This window comes from Antennarius striatus, chromosome 3 (assembly GCF_040054535.1).
Source record: "Antennarius striatus isolate MH-2024 chromosome 3, ASM4005453v1, whole genome shotgun sequence".
Classification (NCBI taxonomy): Eukaryota; Metazoa; Chordata; class Actinopteri; order Lophiiformes; family Antennariidae; genus Antennarius; species Antennarius striatus.
Window position 1 is genome coordinate 23,700,869 of NC_090778.1, and position 23,758 is coordinate 23,724,626.

The 23,758-nt window shown below is 38.7% G+C and overlaps 1 protein-coding gene across 2 annotated transcripts in view; it reads right to left on the reverse strand.

Annotated features, from left to right (window-relative positions):
* Nucleotides 1–1,574: 1,574 nt before the first annotated feature.
* edil3a (EGF-like repeats and discoidin I-like domains 3a) overlaps nucleotides 1,575–23,758 on the reverse strand; it is a 100,620-nt gene continuing 78,436 nt past the window's right edge. For both annotated transcript variants that reach the window (XM_068311043.1, XM_068311042.1), the window contains 2 exons: nucleotides 10,757–10,912; nucleotides 1,575–2,870 (listed from right to left, as the gene is read on the reverse strand). In XM_068311043.1, coding sequence (XP_068167144.1) covers nucleotides 2,721–2,870; nucleotides 10,757–10,912 — 306 coding nt within the window. In that variant the 3' untranslated portion in view covers nucleotides 1,575–2,720. The remainder of the gene's footprint in view (nucleotides 2,871–10,756; nucleotides 10,913–23,758) is intronic.

Genomic DNA, 23,758 nt, shown 5'->3' on the forward strand with positions numbered 1-23,758 from the left:
TAGTCAATCTTTATGCTAGAACACAATGTACCCGTGGACATTTTTGTTATACTGTACTGTTCAAACTCATAAATCATGCAAATTCCCTCCAAGCTATGTAGCATGCCTGCCAACAGCAAGCTGTCTACGCAGATCGATCAAAGCAAAGGCAGGCCTAGATATAGTTATATGGTGATAATCCATTGGACAAAAATGTAAAACGTTTACACTTAAATTGTGGAAAATAAGGCTTATGTTTATATTGTGTCCAAAGAACATTTCAAATATGTGATCCCAAAGATAACAGCTTTCACACGTTGCACTCTATAGCAAAGTCCTTCAATGTAATTTATAATGAAGTACAGATTGTGTTTGGAAACATACCACAAGATACTCCTACCTACACATCAGGGCCGTAACAGTATGTATATCATGTAGTGAATACCATTGTAACTTGCTGTACCATAATAGCATAGGCTTTTCTCCAATTATCCTCATAACAATTACAATTTTTCAGACTTCAACAGTTACTCATCGACCACAACGACATGTTGATGCAATGAAAGCTGAATAAGCCCCAATACACGACAATATAAACTTGAAAATATTTTCACGGTGATCCCCCCTGATGTGCTTCTCATCATATCAGATGCAGTTTATAAATAGAATGAATTTTAATTACTTACAGTTACAGTAATGGAAATATTAGTTCCTCATGTTACCAATCTGCTCAGGTGACTGATTGAGACATTAAATTAATTAGGTTTTATAGAAAATGTCTTACTTTGTCTTTTATTTTGGGCTGTGATCTAAGACCAGCCGTTGTGTCTCTACAGTATGAGCAGCCTTTGCTCCCTAAGCTTTTATCATAGTACTAAAGAGCTTTGGGAAAACTCAAAAGTGGGAACAAGTGGAGTTAATCCAGGCCCATTGTTAAACTGTAAAGAATGTACTGTGATGTTTGACGCTGCTAGAAACCTGTTTACTTCATCTTATTTAACCAAACAAGCGTTGCAGTTCATTTAATGTATGATGCCGCACACAGCAGAACCCATACAGTAAAACTTGTATAAATAGAATGTTTTGATGTAACTGGCATAGCAGCATCTTTATCCTGTGTAAGCTAAATATTTTTAGCAGTCTAAAACCATTTGAACATCAAGAGAGCTGCTATCATGTGACATGAATACACCCACATCTTCACTGACATTTCAGTCCTCTATCTTCTCTCATTCAGGATGAATAACGAGAAGATCCCCTGAAATAAACAACCATATATAATTTTGAGGTCTATACTGTTGCCTCATTTCATTATCAGTGAACTTTTGAGATAATGATATATATATATATATATATATATATATATATATATATATATATATATATATATATATATATATATATATATATACTGTGTGTGTGTTTGTATATGTGTGTGTGTATATGTGTGTGTATATGTGTGTGTGTGTGTGTGTGTATATATATATATATATATATATATATATATATATATATATATATATATATATATATTCTGGTCACATCAAAGTAAGGAAATTAATTAACAGCAATCAGCTAAATCAAATGAGTTAAAATAAAAGGAAGCTTTCAGTAATTAATATACATGACATGGTTTAAATAATTTTTTACACACACTTTGCCATTTCAAAAATATTAATACAAAGAAATCTTTACATAGTTGGCCAAAAATGATGCATTTGCAGGTTAGTGAAAGACATCAATCCTGAGCTTTTTTATTGATTACCTTATATTTCCAAGACAACACATTTAACATAGATTTTATGCATCTGATAGACAAATTAATCTAAATAACACCCCCAAAAAAGAACAAACAACAATTCTTGATATCTTAGAAAAAGTGTCGCAATATTCAAAAATGAGACTCCTGTTGAAAGCATTAAGACATTTAAACCAGGGACAATGGATGAGTGTGTGTCAGTCCTGCAGTACCATGTTCTACTGCAGTGCTCGGGTATTGCCTCACTTATTTGTCATCTTCACTTAGATTTTATTGTTGTGTATTTTAATGGTCCAGAAGTATTTAAAAGTGTGCAAAAAATATAAATCAAAGCCATTGTTCTCAGGGCTGGAGCTTTGAAATGATTTGTCATAATATACACTTATAATTCACGCACCATGCAATAGTCTTTTACATATAATACAAGAGTAATAATAGTGTATTGACTGATATAGCAATGGCATTATGGGTGAAAGCATGGCTTCAGGACATGTAATAATAAAAGTAAAAATACATCTGATAATGTGTGACTTCTACATGGTATCTTAGATGTTTTATTTATCACAGCTGGATGGATTAAAGATTTTGTTAAAAAGTGTACTGTACAATAGCTTCCATGGCAACAAGTTTAAACCATAGCGAGACCACTGCTCTGACTCCCAACCCCCCACCCCCTATCATATATATTACAGAATTTCATTCCAAACAGCATGGTACATCTTGACAGGAATAAAAAGACAAATATCACGCTTTAAAGAGGAAATTAAAGGACAAAAGTGAATTGGCGGGAGGGGGTCCGGTTTTTAAATGATTATACAAAAAGAACAAACAGCAACTCACCACAACCAAACATGTATTCTTGAAAAATCCATCAGAAATTGATTCCTTTTTACAGGCTGAACAGTTTAATTTTGAAATACTGGATGAGATACTCCAGCTTGTCAAGGGGACGGGGGAATAATTGCAATAAAGATGTGGAACTTCACTCTTCCTCTGTGCATCCGAGTATTTCTGCACGCAAAGTGATTCTTCCGTACCATGACCAGGGAAGGATCCGGAGGAGCCGAGCGTAGATTGGTGGATCTATCACATTCTTTCTGTGTGTGTCGTTGTCAAAGTTTCCTTGGAACACCTATAAATACAGCAAGGAGGGAGAGATTAGTATTTTTGCAACTTATTATGATTTCCCATGACAAAACCAGAAACCAGTTATTCTTTGATCAATTTATAAAAGTTGATTAAGGCCTTTAGATGTGAACATTATAAACCACAGACACCGATCTGAAACACTTTTTTCCTGAGAGGCAGGTGCAGAGCGTTCAGGCTGCAATTTTTTGCCTGATTTCCCTGCTACCTGAACGACCTCACGCCCAAGCAGGTACTGAATGAAGCGCACCCAATAAGGGCTTCAATTCAAACACTGCCAGTTGGAGTTCTACATTTTCCCATTCTGTTCTATTCTTGGTTGTTTTCTATTCATGCACGACACATGTAAGAATACCAACTGTCTCTCTTGCGGAAAATAGGTTTTCAAAACGCCTCGTTGGAAGTCACACCTTTGCAATTAGTGACAACCATCTACCGTGGTTTCTCCTGCTTGCTGGCTGGTGTCGTTAATATGCACCTCATGCTTGCTGGAATTATTTTTCATTCAATTTTGATGTACTTTGGCAAACAGGGGAGGTTTGGTGGCTGCCAGAAATGCCGCTATTAAAAAAAAAAGCCCCGCTTCCCTATTATTTGCTCTGACATATTGTTTTGCAGTCTATTACACATAGTAGGTGAACAAACAGAAACAATACAGTCACTTGCATATCGGTCGTTGTAAGGAACACAAAATCAAGTTCTCAAGCTATTTCAGTCTGAGTACCCCTTTTATGACAAATAAATTACAATTAATTGCCTTTCGATATAGCGAGAAACAACAGCAGATATAAACTAATGCTGTAATCTACTGTTAATTACAAGAAGCTTTATTATGGTATGTGCCAGTCAGATTGTAAAATGACATACATGGAGAAAGGATTCATCTACGGGGGCTGCTTCCTCAGTAGATACAATCATTTCAATTAAAGAGATATGATTATGCCTGGTTAATTGGAATGGGATGGGAATCGCTGCACTCTAAATCAAAGATCAGCCAAATCCAAGCAGGAAGTGGGAACAGTGGTTGATTTTTAATATGAATTGGTTTGAAGATTTTATTATAGCACATGCTTATCCTTAAAAAAATCAGATGAAGAATTCAGGAAAGAAATAGTTCATAGTTGTAAAGGTTGGGGAAAATATTTAACTGAATAATAATACAATTTCATTCAATTTAAAGATGTAGATTTTAAGTATTGCAGCTTTTAAGGAAAACAAAAACACTACTTAAATAAATCTTATCCTTAGGATTAAGTTCCGCTTAAAAGTTCTGTTTGTTCAGTGTAAACCAAGAAAAGCATGTCAGAGAAGGGTCGTCACTGCATCTTTTCTTTCAATATAAATAAAACCAACTTGACTTAGTTATGGGTGACATTCTGGATATGATACCAATGTTTTCTACGTTCATGATTCAACAACAACAACAGTTTACATTTCTCCAAATATCAAAAAATAAAGATGGGATGATCGGACGCTCCCGATGACACTACAAAATGAATGAATGAATGTCAGGTGTAAAATGTCAAGTACAAAATCTCTTGCAGTTTCACACCAGCTGACCAATTTCAATCCACCTGGAGGGTTGGAAACTTGAACATGTGAAAATGAGTGTTTAAGAAAAATTTAGGATAAATCCCTAAAAGCAGGAATGGGACATCCTGGAACCGAACAGTCATACAAGAGGAAGCACAGACTTCATATGTAGACAGCAAGTAAAGGAACAGGCTGGTTGGAACAAGGAAATGAAGATAATGAAAATGGTTTGTAATCACTGGAAAATAACAGCATAATTTAAGCATTAAAACAATTCACCATCCCAGAGCTTCAACTATTGACTGACAAGAAAGAACCTGACCTACACTTACATGAAAGTACATAAAGTCTTTGATAAGTGCGTTAAAATTAGACTGTGTGATTTGAAGAACTCCTTGAAAGATGTCATGAAATATAATTTATTATTTCTATAATAAAAATGCAACAGGAATCTTTTATCTTTTTCTATGCAGAGCCTGTTCAGACAGTCTCAGGAGCATCTCCAGTTTATAAAAAAAAGTAATTGTCTCTAATCAATACAGATGATGCGACAAGATATCCAGCCTCATCCTCCTCTTCCTTGTGTGTGTGCGTGTGTGTGTGTGCGTGTGCGTGTGCATGTGTGTGTGTGTGGTGTGTGTGTATCTCTGTGTTGGTTTCCACTACTATGATTGCTCTGGTGTAACATTTCTCTGTTGTGCTGTAGGTTACTAAAGCTGAAACCATCCGACAGTGGTGCACTTTCACTACTTTCCTTATTTCACATGTTAAATACAAACGAGGGTAGGTCACTTTTTCATCCTGTATTCTTTTTCATCGTTTTGCTCCTGCAGAGAAATTGATCCTTTCACGCTCTTTCTCATCTGTGTTGGAGTGCAGAGCTTAGACCGGAGTCAGATAAGGTTTGTATTTGCAGACAAGCAAACAGCGATACATCACATTCTGCCTTCGACCTTCTATAACGTTCATGTTGTGGTCTTTACAAGTGGTGCAAAAGCTTAAATATTCCATGGTTAACTCAATTCAGAAACTAACTTCTCTTTGTGATGTTGGACAGGCTATGGTCTGTCTTTTCTGAAGCTTTCAAATCCATGCCTAACAGTTCTTTAAATTGAGGTGGATCATCTGCTGTCGGGTACGCAGTGATCCCAGTTCTTTATCATCAGTCACAATACGCAATACAAAAACAAAACAGTATTCTTGTTTTGGACCATTATTAAAGGACTTCATGTAAAACTGATAACAAGAAGCCACGATTTGTGATAGGTACTTTATTACTGTCTTTGCTGTTAAAACAAGATTATTGAACAATACAATAATCTCTCACGTATTTGTGCATCGACACGCGCAACTTCACCTCATCGCAGATTTTTTAGTAGGTAGTCACGTGATATCATACGCACATTCTATTGGCTGACGGCATCCGGAAGTGAGATATGTTCTGTGAGTCTCGAAAGGCAGTGTACTTCCATGAGACAAAAGTGCTTTAAACAGTCGATAAGTGTGGGAAAAGGTAATACAGATAAAAGGTGGTTTAATATCAGTATGAGGAGGGTTTATAAATGTTTAAAATACCGTGAATAAGAAGATAAATAGTTTGTCGCTATATCGCAAAATTCATTATTTGCTTGTGGTTCCTGGAACGCAGGAACCACAAGCGAGTAACGAGGGTGCACTGTACCCCTTAAACTATAAAAGCAACGTTATCACATTTATTTCACCAGAAGTCCAGCTTCTCGTTTCATGATGGCAGTGTGACATAAATGGTCCACGGGACAGCAACAATGTTTGATGGCTCACATGTTTTCCAATGAATATTGAGACCATTTCTCAAATTTGTACTGCACATATATTTATAATACACTAAAGCTGGAGAAAAGCACATATATTTTGAAACCTAGAGTGGAACAGAGTTTTCTGTGTCAATATGCCATTTTTTCATGGAAATTTCATATTAAGAGTCCGAAAAATCATCATTTTCAGGAGCAGTATCTCAACTGTGATGTGAACCAACCAGGGCACATGATAGAACAATATAAAAAGCAGGAGAGAAGGGTCATGAAAGCAGAAGGTGACAAGAATCTCTGCTGGACTGGCTCAGGAGGCACATAGTATTAGTAGCAATATCTCCAAAATACACAGTCTGGAACAGGATGTGAAGAAACACAATAAAAGGACAGATTCTGCAATGTTTGATGAAAAAAAAAAATAAAGAAACGGGATGACAAAGGTGATAAAGTAACCACAACAGCAACTTATTGGCAAACAACTTCGCAAATTTAAAATAACTCAGGGTGTGAGAGAAACACAGCATCAGTATGTGAGACATTTTGATTCATGAGGCAACATGCAGCTTCAGCTGCAGAGCAATTGTTATAAAATGTGTGTGTGTGTGTGTGTGTGTGTGCGCGCGCGCGTGCACGAGAGAGAGCCATGTCAATTAAACTGTATGCATGTAGTTTTTCTTTATTTGCAGTCCAACAACCTTTATGGTTGACCTTTACCAAATAACAACTCTCTCTGTGGATCCAGCTTAATTGTTAGTGAAAATGAAAACATTTATTTTGTCTTTTAAAAAATTATTAGAATTTAGACAACTATGACACTGTTCCTATCTCAGTGAGTCAGCATCAGTGAGTGTGTGTCAGTGGAAAGGCAGTACCAACACAATGCCTCTCGGAATAGTAACCTAGCCACGCTGAATTCCACTACAGCATATAGTACATGCAGATGCAGCAGGGTAGATGCTTAAAGTGAGGGACCATAGGGCACAGTCATCATGCTGAGACTGGTTTTGGTCTCCAGTGAGCTTCTTGATTAGTCAGATAAGGTCTTTGAAGGCTTGTTGATGACAAGTAAATCCACATATTAGTGCTTGCATTTTTTGTAGGTGAGATCCATTTGTTTTCATCAGTGTGCAAACTGATAGCTCTTTTCTTGTCCTTTATATGTGCGTGTCTTCAGATTGACACAGTCGCTCCCAGCTATTGATTTCCACTTTGGCAAAGTGGTGAAGTATCGGCTACACACAAGGGAAGCCCTGCATGCCTCTGGAGATGCAGCACTGCTCATACTCCCATGCCTTTAGTGGCATGAACTGCACAGGTCAAGGGAGAAGGTTGATTGTGTCTCTTTGCTCTTTGCCCTCATGTTGTCTTTATGGGTTGAGGTGATACCTTGAAATGTCAGCCACGTCTTCATTAAAAGGTTGACACAAGCTGAGGGGGCCAGATGATGCAGTGGCATGAAATCACAGTCAAAAGCAGTCAAAGTACTTCTTCTGAGAGGATTACATAAAAGTTATTTTGATGTGTATTTTTCTAGCCAAGAGCTTGGAAAACATTTAACCTCGTAGTTAAGTTTTGTCATGATTATAAGAAAAAATTGCATTTATTAGTGGTTAATCTCATGATGATTGTATTCATAGCAATCCAACATTCCTTTACCCTCTGACCTGGTGGGAATTGAAGACTCTAATGGCTAATTAACCCCATGTCACCTGAGCGAAACACTATTAAAGATAAATCAATTACTTTTTTGCTTGATTGCCCTCATCAAATGTGTAAATATTGACACCAGAGAAAAAACATCAGTTCAGGATCAAATAGTGACCCGGGTGTGCAGAGAGTTTACATGTGGGAATGAAGCCGAGCCGATATATATAATTATGGAGCGTTTCCCAGGTTAATTATGTTTAAACAACAGACTATGTTCTTACTTATCTCAGTTACAAATGCGGCATGCAGCTATTTGGGAATTGCGGGCAGTGAAATTGCGAGCAGGATTTTGTGGAATGATACCGTTGTGTGCGTGCCGCTGTGGCCTGCTTTGACAACATCTGTATTCTGACAGAGCCTCCTCTCTCAATTTAGATCAGACTGCCTGCAGCCGCTGCCACACAGGAGCTGGAGGGGGGAAGCTGAGAAGAATACTTACAAGCCTCTATCAATGTGCGTGAACGAGACACCCAGACGTGTGCACATGCACACGCTCGCATGCGCACGACGAAACACATTCACAGTATATCCCTGCCAAGTCAAGCATTGTGGCGTGGCAGGAGGAGCCTCGGGAATCCAGCAGCCAAATGTGTCCTCTAGCATTATGGCTGCTTTAGCTGACTGAAGGGGGAAAACACCTTGAAGAATCATACATCTGAGCACCCCCTCGGCTCTGTCTGGGGACATACTGATTGACATTCTCAGAAGCCTTGCTAAACACGCCTGCCCTCTGATAGAGAGCACACAAGCTCAGACTGACTGCCTATCCTTGGTTTTGCTCTGAATTATAGCCTACAGCGATAACAACACAGGGAAGGTTATGGATGGTTATAGAAATGGCTTGTTTTAAAGGATTTCTAAATCCAAATGAATCCTGACAAGAGGATGGTTCTCTAGTTATTTTTGAAAATTGCATCTGAAAAGTAAAAAATCACAGATTGCTGACATTTCACCTGCGCTATTCTCTCCTTCCCATCACTATCTCAGACGATGCTCTCCAGGCATTCAGAACTCATCCAGCGTTCAGTTTTGATATTCCTAAAGTGAAAATCATGCTGAGCGTGCACTGGCCTGTATCCAAAGATAATCATGGGTGTTGGAATTATAAACTCCTCAAGCAAAAAATTTGAACTGCTGAAATGGAAAGTGTTACTGGGGACTGGGTCCTGCAAAGACTCTATAATAACGGCAATGGCATCAATCGACAACGATATAATTTGACCTCTAAAGCGTCACATTTCAGCTCTGGGTTTAATACATTATTTAAGCTAAGCTAAACAAGAAGATCTTCTCTCGGACAATGTGATAGCGATGCCCACAAATGCAGCCTCTACAAACTGCTCTGTTTTTACGAGGGGAGCCAGTGGACATGGACCATAGTTGAAGGTTGAGACATTTAATGATGGTAAATCATAGAAATATTGTGTTTTCCTCAACATCAATTAAAGATCAAAAAATACAATCATAAAAGTCTATTCATGTTCAAACTACAAATTTGTTAGCCTAATAACATAATCGCCTAAGTTATATTTGAATATAGTTGACTTAAAATATTATGCTATTAGGCTAACAAAATGTTAAATAAAGCACTTGACTTGCACATACATTGAACTGTTTCTTTGTTACCAAATGACTCACAGTCCATATATAAGACCCTCCCAGACATTTGTAGCACCTCTGTGATGTTTTTGTATTTGCAACTTATTTTGATATTCACTTCCACTTCCTGTGAGGTTGTTCGCTAAATTTGGTCTCGCCGAGGCGCCCGCCCCCCAGCGCTGAGTGGGTTTAGGCACCTGTGGCTGATTGGCAATCAGGGAACGCTACTTCTCTGCTGCAGCGTCTCCACTCAGCGTCAGACTATTGTTGGCTGTGGTACACGGATCTCTTCACTAATTACCCGTGAACTTTTCTCAAGCACATTTGAGTAACACCGGTGATTGTTCTTTGAACTTTTTTCTGTTTTCCAGTGCCTCCTCCCCCTGCCTTGCAACAGTCATTCCCCAGCACTCTCTGTATTGGACACTACCTTCACTTGGATTCACTTTTTGATCAGCTTTGCTTCACAATAAATCTTCTAAACCTTAATAACCCCTCTGCTTAACTGATCCCCCACACGTGTGCGGGAAAACCTCTTCAGTATTAACCTTTTTGTGTTCCTGCATTTACATGTTTGAATTCCCAAAATGTCTCACTTTCTTGATTCTACCAAGTCAACAAATCACCAACATAAAAATAAGCAGACAAAATAAACCTTATCTTTCTATAACACAATAGGAGGGAAAAGTAAACACTACCTCTCCTGCCACCAGTATCTGGAAGACAAGGGGCTTCAGCCTTTGCTGTAACCCTGCGCCTGCAGCCCTCCTGATATCAGCAGAGACGCTGCAGCAGCCCTGCACTGTCTCTGCTGTCATTGTCGATTAGAATGGACGAGTACTCCGTTGAAGGGCCGTAAACAAGATTTTCGGCACAGCGCTGACCAGGTCAGGATGACAGAGTGGTCTTATCTGATCCTAAACCACAGAAAGGAAGTAGGACAGACCAGACATGTGCTGCAGAAGCTACAGGTAAAAATATGCTAAAGGGAAGTGGAGAGGAGTGACTGACGTGTCCCAAAAATGGACATTTTTCCTTTTTGACATGTTTCTGCTTCATAGTTTATCTGCTGTTTGATTTTTGTCCTTCTTGCGGCCACCATAATTTCCAATTCCTTTAAAAACCCACAAATTCATGATTACAAGGTACTAATCAGTGATCTGCTTTCTGCTCAAGACAAGGTGTGTTTAGTTTGAAATGACCACGGACACAACATGTATTTCTTCAAAGACAAGTTTCTTACCTTGTCCTTCCTCTGTTTCTCATCTTGATAAATGGTCCACCGTTCTCCATCATTACTGTAAGCCAGTTTGTACGAGCCAACGAACTGGACATGGCCGAAGTCTTTCGCTCCCTGTGTGATGACACCTGTGACCTTGGTAGGTACAAGCAAGTCCACCTGACAGAAGATAGATGGAGCGATATTAGACTATCACAAAAATTTTGCTCTTGTCAGAAATGTTTAATTTTCACAATGGAGCAAGTAACTGAGTGAAAAACATGTAAATTTAGAGTCATTTTATATTAGTTTACCTTTACCATGTTATCTTTACACCTTATCCTGTTTTTCACACACATATACTCAGCCACAAACGGCTGTAGCACAAAGAACAGGGTGCGACTTGGCATTTCGCTGTCACATGAGAAGATAGTGGCAAAATTTAGAAGCACAAGGAGAGCAGAAGAGAGAAACATACATCACACAGATTTATTTCTTCCGCTGAATATAACATTGGGACAACCATAAATCACTCTAATTGACTTGGTCATAGGCCAACATATATTGCGTAGAAATACAAAATAGCAGATAAAACAAATAAGCAACAAAAATATTTTTTATTCCACCTTCTAATTTTGACACATTGAGGGAACAGGACCATGTATCCCCGCACACGGCTCTTTTATTGCCAGCAATATGTTCCAGACCCTGAAATCCCGTCTCCCTGAGCAGTGATGTGAATGAGCTCACCCTGAGTGTTCATCTCTCATAAGGTTTCACCACTTTTTCTCCAAGCTACTTAAAAATTGAGGACTTCTCCCCAGGTACTAGAAGGGCCCCTCTAAAATGCAGACCCCCTGCTGCACAACACAGGCAGGCACAGGCCTTGGTCCTGACACACATGTACACAAAGCCTTGCCTTAGCAACTGCTCCTGGCTTTCTCAAAGGCATCCAAGTGGACGAAAACCTCCCAGTTCTCCATTTGGAAGATGTTAAGCTAATGAAAGTAGGACAAAAGCCATTAAAGTTTGCGTGCAGACATAACTCATAACTCGTAACCATGCTGGAGTACAGGTATGCAATTATGCAGATGCTGTGCAGTACCTATGCATGCTTCATTTGTTGTGAATACACTATTCATGAAGTTTCCCCAGCTACAGTTTTTGTGTAACGTACAATTGTTTGCTGACTAGTAGCAGTGAAGAATATTCCACTGCAATATATAGGGGTACCTTTAAAACCACAGCCCTGTTCAAATTATTTCACAACAATCGGCCGGATCAGACTCTCCTCCAGTTGCAGCACTTATCTCAGAGCAGTCAAGTCTCTGACGAAAAACAAAGGCAGTCTTGAAGGGGAACCTGTAATTGCTGTCACAGGTAGCGGTCAAAAAAATACAAGCGCCCCAAGAGAGGCTTTGATGGCCCGAACTGAATTAAGGAGCAAGATAAGCTTATTAAAGCAACAGAACTCTTTCTTCCATCATGCACTCAACCCCATTCCCTCCTCTATGAGGGTGTTAACGCTGATATACCAGAAGTCTGCAGCAATCTCTGTACGCTCTTGGTGTAAAGGTTTTAAAAAAGTGAAACTCAAGAACTAGCTTTAGAATTTTGCTTAACTTTTATTCAATTAAATGAAAAGCACTTTTCATTTAATTCATTTCCTCAAGTTCTTGCCTTTTATTTATCCAACAACCAAACATCCCCATGATTGGTTGTTATATTTAAACATGCGTGATAATTTCACTAATTTTGGCTACACAAAAACAAGCAATTAACAAAAAGAAGGCAACATTTTCAGATTACCACTGAGTTGATTCATTTGGACCCATCTGTAATGTTGCAGCTTTGTCTGACTGTCAACTGCATTCCGTCTGCTAACTTTAAAAAAAATGCCACGTGATCATGGACTGATTATATAACATTTACATAGAAACTGAAGCTGAAGAGAGACGGAGGCGTACAATTAAGTTTAGAATAGTTGTGGGCAAATTATTTTAAAGTAGGCCTTGGTGACCACTTTTTTAGTTTGCCTCTACTTAGCAACTGACATTTGAGCAGATATGTAGCAATAAATACAATTAAAAGTAAGAAGTGATATCCTTTCAGAACCATTCAGATGTATTTTGACCTTGATACGATCACTGTCTCCAGTTTGCTTACTGAGTCATTTTCAGCCACAGCCACACGTATGTGTTTGCTCCACACATGTTCAAACACAACCAGGTACCAATGGCTGTAATCTGGCCCTACAACACTAAACCCACTACTATCATATCAATTAACAGGGTCAGTTACTCATAGTGTACGTCAGACTGATGGCAGCGTGTGAAGGGACAATATTTGTGCACCTCTACTGCCCAAACACTACAATCTACAGCTCATTAAGACGTGGGTTGTTGTACAAATCTCAGCTCCTTGATGTATTTGTAGTGTCTCTTCCACTTCAGGGTAAAGAGAGTAATGCAAGGAGAGGCAATGAAGCCAAGTCTCCTTTTTTTTTATGAGAACAGCACATGCATACATAGCATCCTGCTTACATCTACCCTCCAGTTGCACTAATTTATCTACGACTGCAGGAACTGTGTGTGTGTGTGTGTGTGTGTGTGTGTGTGTGTGTGTGTGTGTGTGTGTGTGTGTGTGTGTGTGTGTGTGTGTGTGTGTGTGTGTGTGTGTGTGTGTGTGCCTAATGTATAGTGTCTGGATAATCTCCCTTGTCATAATGTAGATTTCAGAACTGCATCAGTCATGACAGAACACTGCTATAGCCCATCAATCTCACCACAGCCCAACAGATATCAATGAATGAAGCTTTAAACATTTGGTCATGTTTAAAGATGAAAACCTTTACATTGTGTATGTAGTTACAGCTATTGTTGACCTACATGCAGCAGTAAACGGTTCCATTATAACTCAAGAGAATTCACATTAAGATTGTTCACGTGAGTCTGCTTTTGAAGGTGGAAATGTTGTTTAAAAAAGAGGGACTTTTATTTGGGAGGGGCCTAAAAAGAGCTGCTCTTTCCTTTTCTCTTCATCATGTGTAATATACCGGACCCATGATGCAGCACAATGTCATGGCAATCAGATGCATTACTGCGGGGATATTGCCACAAAAAATACCTAAAGCTGTAATAAATTCATATAAGGCTAAAAACAAAAGCATGGCTTTAACAGGGGACGCTAGATCAACCACAGACTGTACAATGTTCCTGAAAAGTTATTCATCATCTGTTGACAAGGAGGAGAAAATGGGAGCCACCACAGCTCCTCAGTTTGTTACCAACCATGGTAGAGGCTGAGTTTGAGTCCAATTTGCATGAGAACTATACGGCGGTTATCAGATCTTCCTGATATTTGAATGTGATTTTATTTCTCACAAGATAATTCCACTCTGCCGCCACACTGCCAGCTTCAGAAAAAAACTCTCAAACTGAAAAGCAAATCGAAAACAACGAAGGAAGAGGCAGAAGGAAGACTGTTTCATGACCAGTGGCTGATATAACACCTCCTCAGTGAGAGCAAGAAAAGCCTTTATGTGCCTTTCCACCTTTCTGAGTGAAAAATCTGGCTTTTTACCCAGAGATGAGCTGGCGGAGTCCATTCTACCGCATAAATCGGGAGTCTTGCTGAGCTTGAAATGTTATGTGACATGTCTGGCATTTTCTACGTGAAAGCACACCGATCCAGAACCATGAAATTAAAACATGAACAGATATATACATGTATAAAAAAAAGGATGCAGCATACTAACAGACCCGCTCAGAATCAACATTAGTCCAAGCAAATTATCCTGAATTCATTAATTTTGTTTTGTTTGTTTGCCAGAGAAAACAAACAGCTCATAGCCCTGCATAGACTTAAACCATCAGATGAGAAATGAAGCCCTAATGACTTATTAAAATGTCAAATGGAGAGCGCTGATTATAAATGACTGCAGGTTGTTTTCTGAAGGCACACCTTTGCACCTTTAAACTACTTGTAGCATGAGGAACAATGTTTTTACGGTAAAACCCATGAAGGGATGAAACTCCACAAACAGATGCTCCTGACGGACAAAAACTGTTTTGTTGCAGTAAAAGCAAATTAAAATCATTGATTTGTCACAATAAAGAATTTCTTTGTAACTCAGTTTAGACGCTAATTTATTATGATTTATTACAGAGACTGGGTCCAAACTGGAAATAAGCTACTTAAATTCAGGACATATATTTTATTAATTGAATTCAACCTAAACCTGACTAAATATCACAATATATAAAGATTTTTCAAATGTGCCAGGTTTGGTTTACTACACTCACAAAAATAATACTGCATGTTACTTGATTCAATCAGTGAAACATTTTACACTTGCAAATATTGAGTAGATATGAAAGCTCTCAAATTTGTTAAAACAAAACCTGAGTCATGAGTAAAATCTAAGTAATATTTTCTAGTACGTCTGAACAAATTGATTTGGTTCAATTGCCTACACAAATTGAGTAAATGTAATTGAATTTGGGGGGGTCGCACCCCAAAATGAGGGGGGACTGCACCTTACTCAAGGGTGCCTCGGCAGTGGCTGGGAGGTGAGCCAACACCTCCCACCGTCAGCTCACACATGTCCTGGCGGGAGCGGGATTCAAACCACTGATGGCTGGGCAATCCATCTTTAAGACATCTGCTCTACAGCTGAGCCACTGCCAGAGTGAGTGACCGGTGCCCCAAAATCCTAAAAAGGCGGAATCGGTTCCCTTCTGTTTACTTGATGTTTTTAAGTTCTTAGTTACGTCTCCAATACAATTGAGTTGACTTGTTAAATAACTGCACTTATTAAAACTAACTGATATTTGTTAATATATTCTCAAAAAGGTTGGTGAAACATCCACTTATTATTACAGATATTTAAACCATGTAATCTGTGAGTCAAAATAATACTTTATTTTAAGTAAGTAAACTTAATTTACATGTGTCTATTTCACACAAATATTCCTGTTCGAATTTTACTAATTCATTTTGATGTAGTCAAATCAAATACTCATCATGATGATATTCAGAATTTTTATTGAGCATGCATAACTATATATTACTGTCACATTTACTAGGTCCTTGAATCATTTTTTAGAGTGTACTCTTTACTTCTGTATACCTTATCGAAGCAGAAAGTCTCCTCCTAATTGCTTCATGGTGACTCATTTCCTCTCGCTTTTCCTCAGCGATATACACACCCACACTCAAATTCCCAATCGACTTTATTTTCCGTTCTTTTGTTTGTTCTTCCACACTAATGTAGAATTTATTTTTGTTTTTTTTAAATTCTTTTTGTTTCTCACAGTGGTTTGTCATGCAGCGCTGGAACAAATCAAAAACGGACTACAATAAATTCTAAGTTCTGACAAAAGACACACAAGGTTCAGATGACACAACAGGGATGGGATGTGAGAAGATGTGATTCAGATCATTAAGAAGTGGAAAAATGTAACAGTGAGTAGGTCCAACAACCTCATGCATTCTGAGGATTTTGACATTGTTGTTCTATATTTATCTTACATACTTTTTTTTTTAAATGCAGAGGATAGAATGCGAGTCAAATGAACCACGCTGGCAGAAACACCTCCAAGTGGAATGAGCTTTGTAGCAGCTCAATATAACTTGTTCTGGCATTAGATAAGAGTCATAAGGTTGGCCTGTGCAGACAGATCTCAGAGCCAAAACATGGGGATATAAATATAGGAAAAGCACTTCGCTCTGAGTCACCGTCAATTGCAAAGTGGTGGCATGTGAACAGATTAAGATGGCAAACAGTTTTGCATGGAACGGGCATCGGTATGCATTGAGCATCCTCCTGCTTTCTCCTCTTCACTTTCTCCTGCCAACGCAATTCACATGTTCAGAGCACGGTTAACGTGCTTAAACGTATTATGAATGACAACTGCATGTAGGTGATCTGAAATAATCTGCAACGGATGAGTGGATGTCTGGATGGTCACGGTGTAGTCAAACATTTTTAGCTATGGTAGAGGAATGGATCAAAACTGATACTTTGGCTGTAAAATTAAATAAAAGAACACTAAAATACTTTCATATATACTAAATTGATCGTTGTTTTGAATCGGACATCTGACTTTTTCTATAATGTAGGTCATCGCCCATAGGCAGACGCAGTTGTAAGCCAGCAACATAGACAGGAACTTCGCGAGTGAGTTACCTACAATTTTTTAGGCCTTGTTTAATTTGTTTTAAATTTTAAAAAAGTATAAAATGAATGGGGGAGCTGGACCACGTAAGAAAACAAAACAAAACTTAACACTTTCACAAGGAATGGGTGGAGGACTTCCCTTTCCACTATGACATTTTTGAAGTGTGTTTGCCTCATCTGCCAGTCTAACCCTCTCAAGACCAAAGAAGGAAAACACGGGGCAGCATTTTTGGACTGTTCATAGAAACTACAGCTTTCTGTCAAAAAGTATACTGAGACACAGAAAGGAACTAAAAAGTCAGTTTTCGGGACAACAGTCATTTTTCTTGCAGCCCATTTCAAAAGCGAAAGCCGCCATCAGAGCATCGTTACAGGTGAGTCATAGTTAAGATGAAGAAGTCCTTCCAAGACATAGAGATGGTAAAAGAGAAATTGGTCGAGGCAGCTGACTCAACTAATTAATAAATAATTAATCATTTCAAATGAAAGGCGCAACATCTCTCCTCAAACGCTACCTCCTTGACTGCATTATTTACCTCCACTTTTTTATGTGAGTCACCCTTTTCCCACATTAAGATCATTAAGTCCAAATACTGTTTCACCATGACTGATAATCATTTGGAAGTGTGCTTGAAGCTGGTTGTCAGCAGCTACTGTTCGAGCTATGCATCCCAGGCCGATTCCATTCAGTGCAAGTCATCAGAGTGAACTCAGGATATGACAAAAAAATGTTAATTCTCTTGTGTTGTTCAATATTGGCTCATGCATTTATGCAAGGTACATCAACACACATAGTACTTGTAAAGAATTCTCAATATATTCGAAAATAAATAGATGTTTTGCATTTTTGTATTAAGTTGATCATTTTGTTTGGACCTCGTATGCTGAAAAGTGTGAGCACCCCTGTTTTGAATGAATTTATTGTGAATTTGATAAACCTATGGCAAAACTTTCAATTGTCAAATCCTTTGATATATTTATATAGCATAAAACAACAGCATCCTTTATTGCTGAAATTGCATTTAGCTCAAAGTAGCATTGTGTTTACGTGCAGCTGTAAATTTTTAAACTTAGTCCAACCTATAAACATGATGACGATCCCGTTGGCTACCTATGTGCATGGTGTTTTGAAGGGAGATGTAGACATGTCCTTAAGAGATTGTGGTTTTTAGTCCGTTGTGAGTAACAAGCAGAACAAATTATTGGTGAGACTTTTTAAGCAGGTTTATGATTTATTAAAAACATCTTAATGAGGTGTAAAAAAGTAAGTCATTATTTTAACAGCCTGACACAGAAAGCAACTGAAGCCCATTATTTTGTGGCCGTTATTTTGTCAATCTATAATTCAATGCAATGACTAAAACTTAAACTAGAAAACTTACATTTAGGCACATTGGAAGACACTTTGTCAAGCTTGTGCATTAAAAGGTGACAAATGGCTACTTGGAAATAATAGGCCACGCAGCTGTCTTACACATAAACCAGATGGAACTAAAGTTTGCAAGTCATGTGGAGTCTGAATGGTCGCATGTGGAAATGGAGGATTTGTTCATGTCAAAATGAACAGAAGAGGAATCAGCCATGGTGGCCTGGATCATTAAGTGCTATTACAGCTAGAAGAACGGCATTTTTATAATGAGCAAGTTGCACACCGTGTCATCATGAGTGAAGTGTGCAACTCAGAGCCATGTGTGTAATGAAATGCCTTTGATGCTGTGCTGGTAGGGGGAGTAGTGGGATTTTTCACTGTTTAGTGTTCACCGGGACGAGACATCTGATGGACACTCGCTGATAAAATCTAAAGTGGTCTGTCTCCCTCGAAAATGTTATCTGAAACCAAATCTGTAATTCATTCTGAAGCAAATGGGAATGATTGAATGATCTGATATATTGTGTTTCCAACAATGATATGAATGTTTTTTAAAGGTTCTGCAAAATAACTGAGTGGAAAATAAAATCATTTACGACTAAGCCTGCTGCAGCGGCAGCTCATCACACCTCTTTACTCTCTCCTGCCTCTCACGTGGTGTGTAAAATATTTATATCAATTTCTCACATGTGTGCGCACATACGCACAAACACTCTCTGCACAAAACTGCTTCATATGCAATGAAAAAGCAAACTTTAAAATTACAAAATAGATGACATTTATAGAGATGAGGAATATTTGTAAAATGATTTTTAGCTTGGAATTAATTTGAGCTCAGGTTTCTTCAGAGCCACATCTGTAACTCTGGACTGCCCTGAATTAATCATAATACTGTAGCATAAAGTATGTAGCAGTGCTGCTTAAGTGCAGCCCACATTCTCCTGGGTACACAACATAAATACGTGTGATTTAAACATGGGGGAAGATAAGAGGATGCCCTGCCTGAGAGAAGGCTTAGAAACACATAAAATGCACATGGGAAACACGTCGGATCCAATATCCACTGCTCTGATTTAAAATGTGAAAATTTGGACAATTCCTGCAGATTCCGTGATTACAGCAGGAACCACTAAGGATTCACGAATAACTCAACCCAGATAAAACAGATAAATACATTCAATGTTAGTAGAGATGGAGTGGGACGGACGGAGGTATAGAAAGAAGGTCAGGATGATGATCCTCAGATGTGGCGATGAAGGATAAGATGGCCTCCTATCGTTAAGAAAACCCAGACTTGTGCATTCAAGGATGCCGTTGAAGGGAGGGGGATACTAAAAACCAACCAATTGAATCTGGGTAGCAGATGGATTTAGCATCCCTTCTGTAACTTCATTTGGAAGCTAATTGAATCAGCACACTAGCTACAGGGAAACTGAATTAAAACGAGCAAAGAAGGAGCCATATTGGACGATATCAAAATGAGACTCTCACAATAACAGTTTGATGAAATTTAGACCAGGCTTGTTTTCAAATGAGGGGATTATTTCCAGAAATCTTCTCGGATTGTTCTCCTTCACAGAGTTCTCAACATTAATGCAGTATCGACGGCTGCAAGGAAGAGTTTTTAAAGAAAAAATAGTCCCTTTATATCACAAGTTGGAATTTGTTGTGTGATATGAATCCTTAACTGGTTCAGTATCAGGCAGGTTCCATCTGACTTGCTTCTCCATAGAAGCCTGATTACAATCAATAATTCCAAAATAAGATCTTTAATTTTAAAAAATAAATACTGTAAATGACTTACCAAGTCTCAGAATCATGAAAACTATTTCCACTGCTTCCCGGTGCAAATGAGATCCTGGCTTTGTGAAACTGGGCTGGCACATCACACAAAGCAAATTGTTGGCTGAGCAGTACGCACTCATGGTTACATCTGTTATCCTGACTTTAAAGCTTTGGTGCAGCTCAGATCTTCTTCAAAAATCATAACAGATGAAAAACATGTACTATATTTAATATATAAGACAAATCTGTATTTCTAATAATTAGCAAATGAAAGTTGTAACAGTAGCAAATTGTGAACATGTGAATCCTTTCAAGGTTGTGTTGGGTGATTAATATCACAGCGTTTGTTCCTGTGAAAGAATAATCAAGGTGAAATTTACTTATTGCACAGACACGTCAATGCAGCCTAAATTAGAAAGTATGCTCCAGTCGGTGTTGATACACTACACTTTTTCCAACATAACAGGTGTGAATAAATGGTTGTGCGCATCTCACTGATTGCAGTAAAACCACCTGCAGACGTTGTCCTTCTAACATTCCGTTTCTTTAATTAGTTCTGCAAGAAAAACCTGGCTGCAGGTGCTGTTCCTATTGATCCACTTTTAGAAGGACAAAGAATGATAAAAGGCAGAGCACCTTGTAAAATAAAGGAAGTGTCTTGTGTGACTTTAACTTTGAATAAATGGATCTACGGGGAGACATGTTTTTATGGAACAAAAATGCCGTATATTTAATGGGACACCTAATATGTGGATATAAGGGATATATGTGTGTCCTGCATCGAGTGTTGCTAATATATGAACGTATCCGAGATATGAATTCTGATTTTCTCATGAAAGTAAATTCAACAGAGTACAAATCTCTTGTTCCTGATATGATTATTGTATCCCAGATCAAAATCCCTTGCTAGTCCTTTCCTGCTGCAATGCCTCTGACTCCACTACACAAAATGCTATTGCTAACCATGGGGCAAACAGTGAGGATTATTTATTTCTAAGATGTGATGAGGGCTTTTCAGTCCATCAAAAACCTCTCCAGGAAAGAAAGAAAGGCGGCTGAAAATAATTTTAGTTTCACAGAACAACACAATACCGTGTTCAAAAAATGTATCCCTTGTTTGCCTTGAATCTCAGATCACTGGATTAAACACTACAACAAACTCTTATTTTCAGTCAGAACTATTCCAATAATCTGTAATGGTTAGAAACATTTTTATGATAAATATACATAATGCACTATGTAAGGTCTAATTAAATTGAAGCATCCCGAAATGTAACATTCCCTTCTCATTATTTTTTTAAAACTAAAGAACTTCAGACACAGTAAAAGCTACACTTAAAGGTAAAAGGCAATCTTGCTCTTTTTGAAATGTATTTAATTTAATACGTGCACCTTGCAAACTTTAAAGTTCTGAATGTGTCTTCATGCATTCAAGGCCTCATCTCATGCTTCCACCCATTACTGCCTTACTGTCTCTGAATATCTAAGGAAGGTAGCAGTATTGCAGTAGTTTATCTGCTACTATATTAAACTCAACGTATTTGTTTGTAACCTCATTTACATATTGATTTATTAATCTTCCATCCATATGCATATCACATGCAGCACCTCACCGATACTGACGGTGCCTTTCTGATGTGCTCAGTTCACTCAGCAAAACCGGCCAATTAGAACCTGCCTGTCACTCACGGGTGGGTGGGTAGGGGGGGTTGGGTAAGGTGAGAGCGAGAGGCGATCCACAGCAGATGGGCAGGACAAGATGGATCATCCCAGATGAAGAGTTGGGTTGCATCCACCTGAAGTGCTGCTTGCTCTGCATCCAGCCTAAATATGACTAGAATACATTCTGACATCTGGCCTTCTGCCAGTCACCTCTGGTATAACGAGTGTCTGCTACCTTGATATAAGCAAACTTCAGATCCAAGGAGAACTTTATTTATAGAACTGTGGTCCATGATTTAAAAATATTTACTTGATTCACAGGCAGTGGTAGGCTGCACCTCAGGTAAAGAATGTTTTGGGAATTTTGCTTTTCTCTCTTTGTGTAAAGTCAGGAATCCTGAGCTAAACGTCTGAAGTTTCTGAGGTATTACCTGCTAACTCCAAGTTGTTTAAGATCAAACAAACCTTTGTAGTGTTCTTGGAGTGCACAAATCTGTTTCTTAAATATGCCGAGTGATTTTTCTGCCTGACAATCCATGCCATCTAGCCAGGTACTACTACCCCTACCTCTTCTTTTTTTTACCAGGCTCAAAATAATCCCCCTGATGATAAATATTAGAAAAGTAACTCACGGCAAAGTAGAAACACCATCTGCTGTTTATCCACTTAATTATCTTGGTTTCTACATGCCTATTATCTAATGTCTTGGTGGCACCACCTATTACCCCGATGCTACATTCAAAGCCTGCTATAATGTTCCTCATATGTTCTGATGCATTGTCTATGCGCGTCTAGCCAACATTGTGTTGAGCTCGGTGTCACCAAAAGCAGGAATTAAATGTATCAACTAACTCCTTTATGGGGCCCATCATCTCTGGCAGCTCTGTACTAAACGGAAGGATTTTTGCTAAGTCCAGAAACAAACGGATGCAACCCAGTTCTGTCATGGAGCTGCAAATGTTTTCTGAACACTGCTAACTTGTATTACCTAAAGCGACCCTTTTCTTTTCTTTCTTTCTATTCACTTCAATTCAAATGGCCAGTACCGTAGATCTGTAGAGCTCAAGCAAAGGTTAATCTGGCCATCATCTGGCGGTAATTCAAACATTCAGACACGTCATTCCTCTCCACGCTTCTCCAATCATGTCTCATCAGATAAAATAGCAGCTTTTGGCAATCGAGAAATATAAGCAGCCAAACTGGTCTCAGAGAAAGAAAAAAACAGGTCCTCGACAGGCTTAACACAGCTGTGAGAGTAGGAGGACTGTGAAAGGTCACTTATGTATCGTCACTTGCCTTTGTCTGCTCTGCCTGCATTTTTAATCCCCCACTGTTCTCTCTCCGTGGTTCTGTGTATTCCAACAGAGGGACACGTCTTCCCAGTGTGCCGGCAGCATCTTAGCTGCTAAGCCGCCACTATTTACCTCATTAACACACACCTATGCAAAGCTCCAATATCACAGCGGTCGTTGACTGAATTGTTAAGCGGACTCTGCGCCGTACCATGAATTCCCCTGAATCATGTGATTTTGCTGGTTTTCATTCAAAATGTCAAATTGTAAGCTTGCATGCAGTTGAGTATTTTTTGCTTTTGGGTGCAAGCATAATTCAAACTAAACAGTGACGGTATATGGATAAATTTAGATAATAAAATGTAGACGCTGATCTTTTCCTTTCACTGAATAAGAATAATCTCCACATTAGAAGCCCACAGCTTGAGGTAAACAAATACTTCAACCCTGCATCCATTGAAGCTTAGGTAAGACGACACATAAATATGTCATAAGCAGTCAGCTGGCCTCCTTATGCACTATGAGTTACATTATGTGCTCAGACACATAAATGACTTTTATAAGAAAAAAAAAGGCTGTCATGTCACAGTGTTCATCCCAAATTAACGTCAGTATGCTGTTTTAACAAGGAAGTTCTCACAAATACTTCACCCACAAGTTTCAGCTAGCTCTACATCATCAGCGGCAGAAGGGTGATTATCAGGATGCCACAGCGACACACCACACATATTTATCAC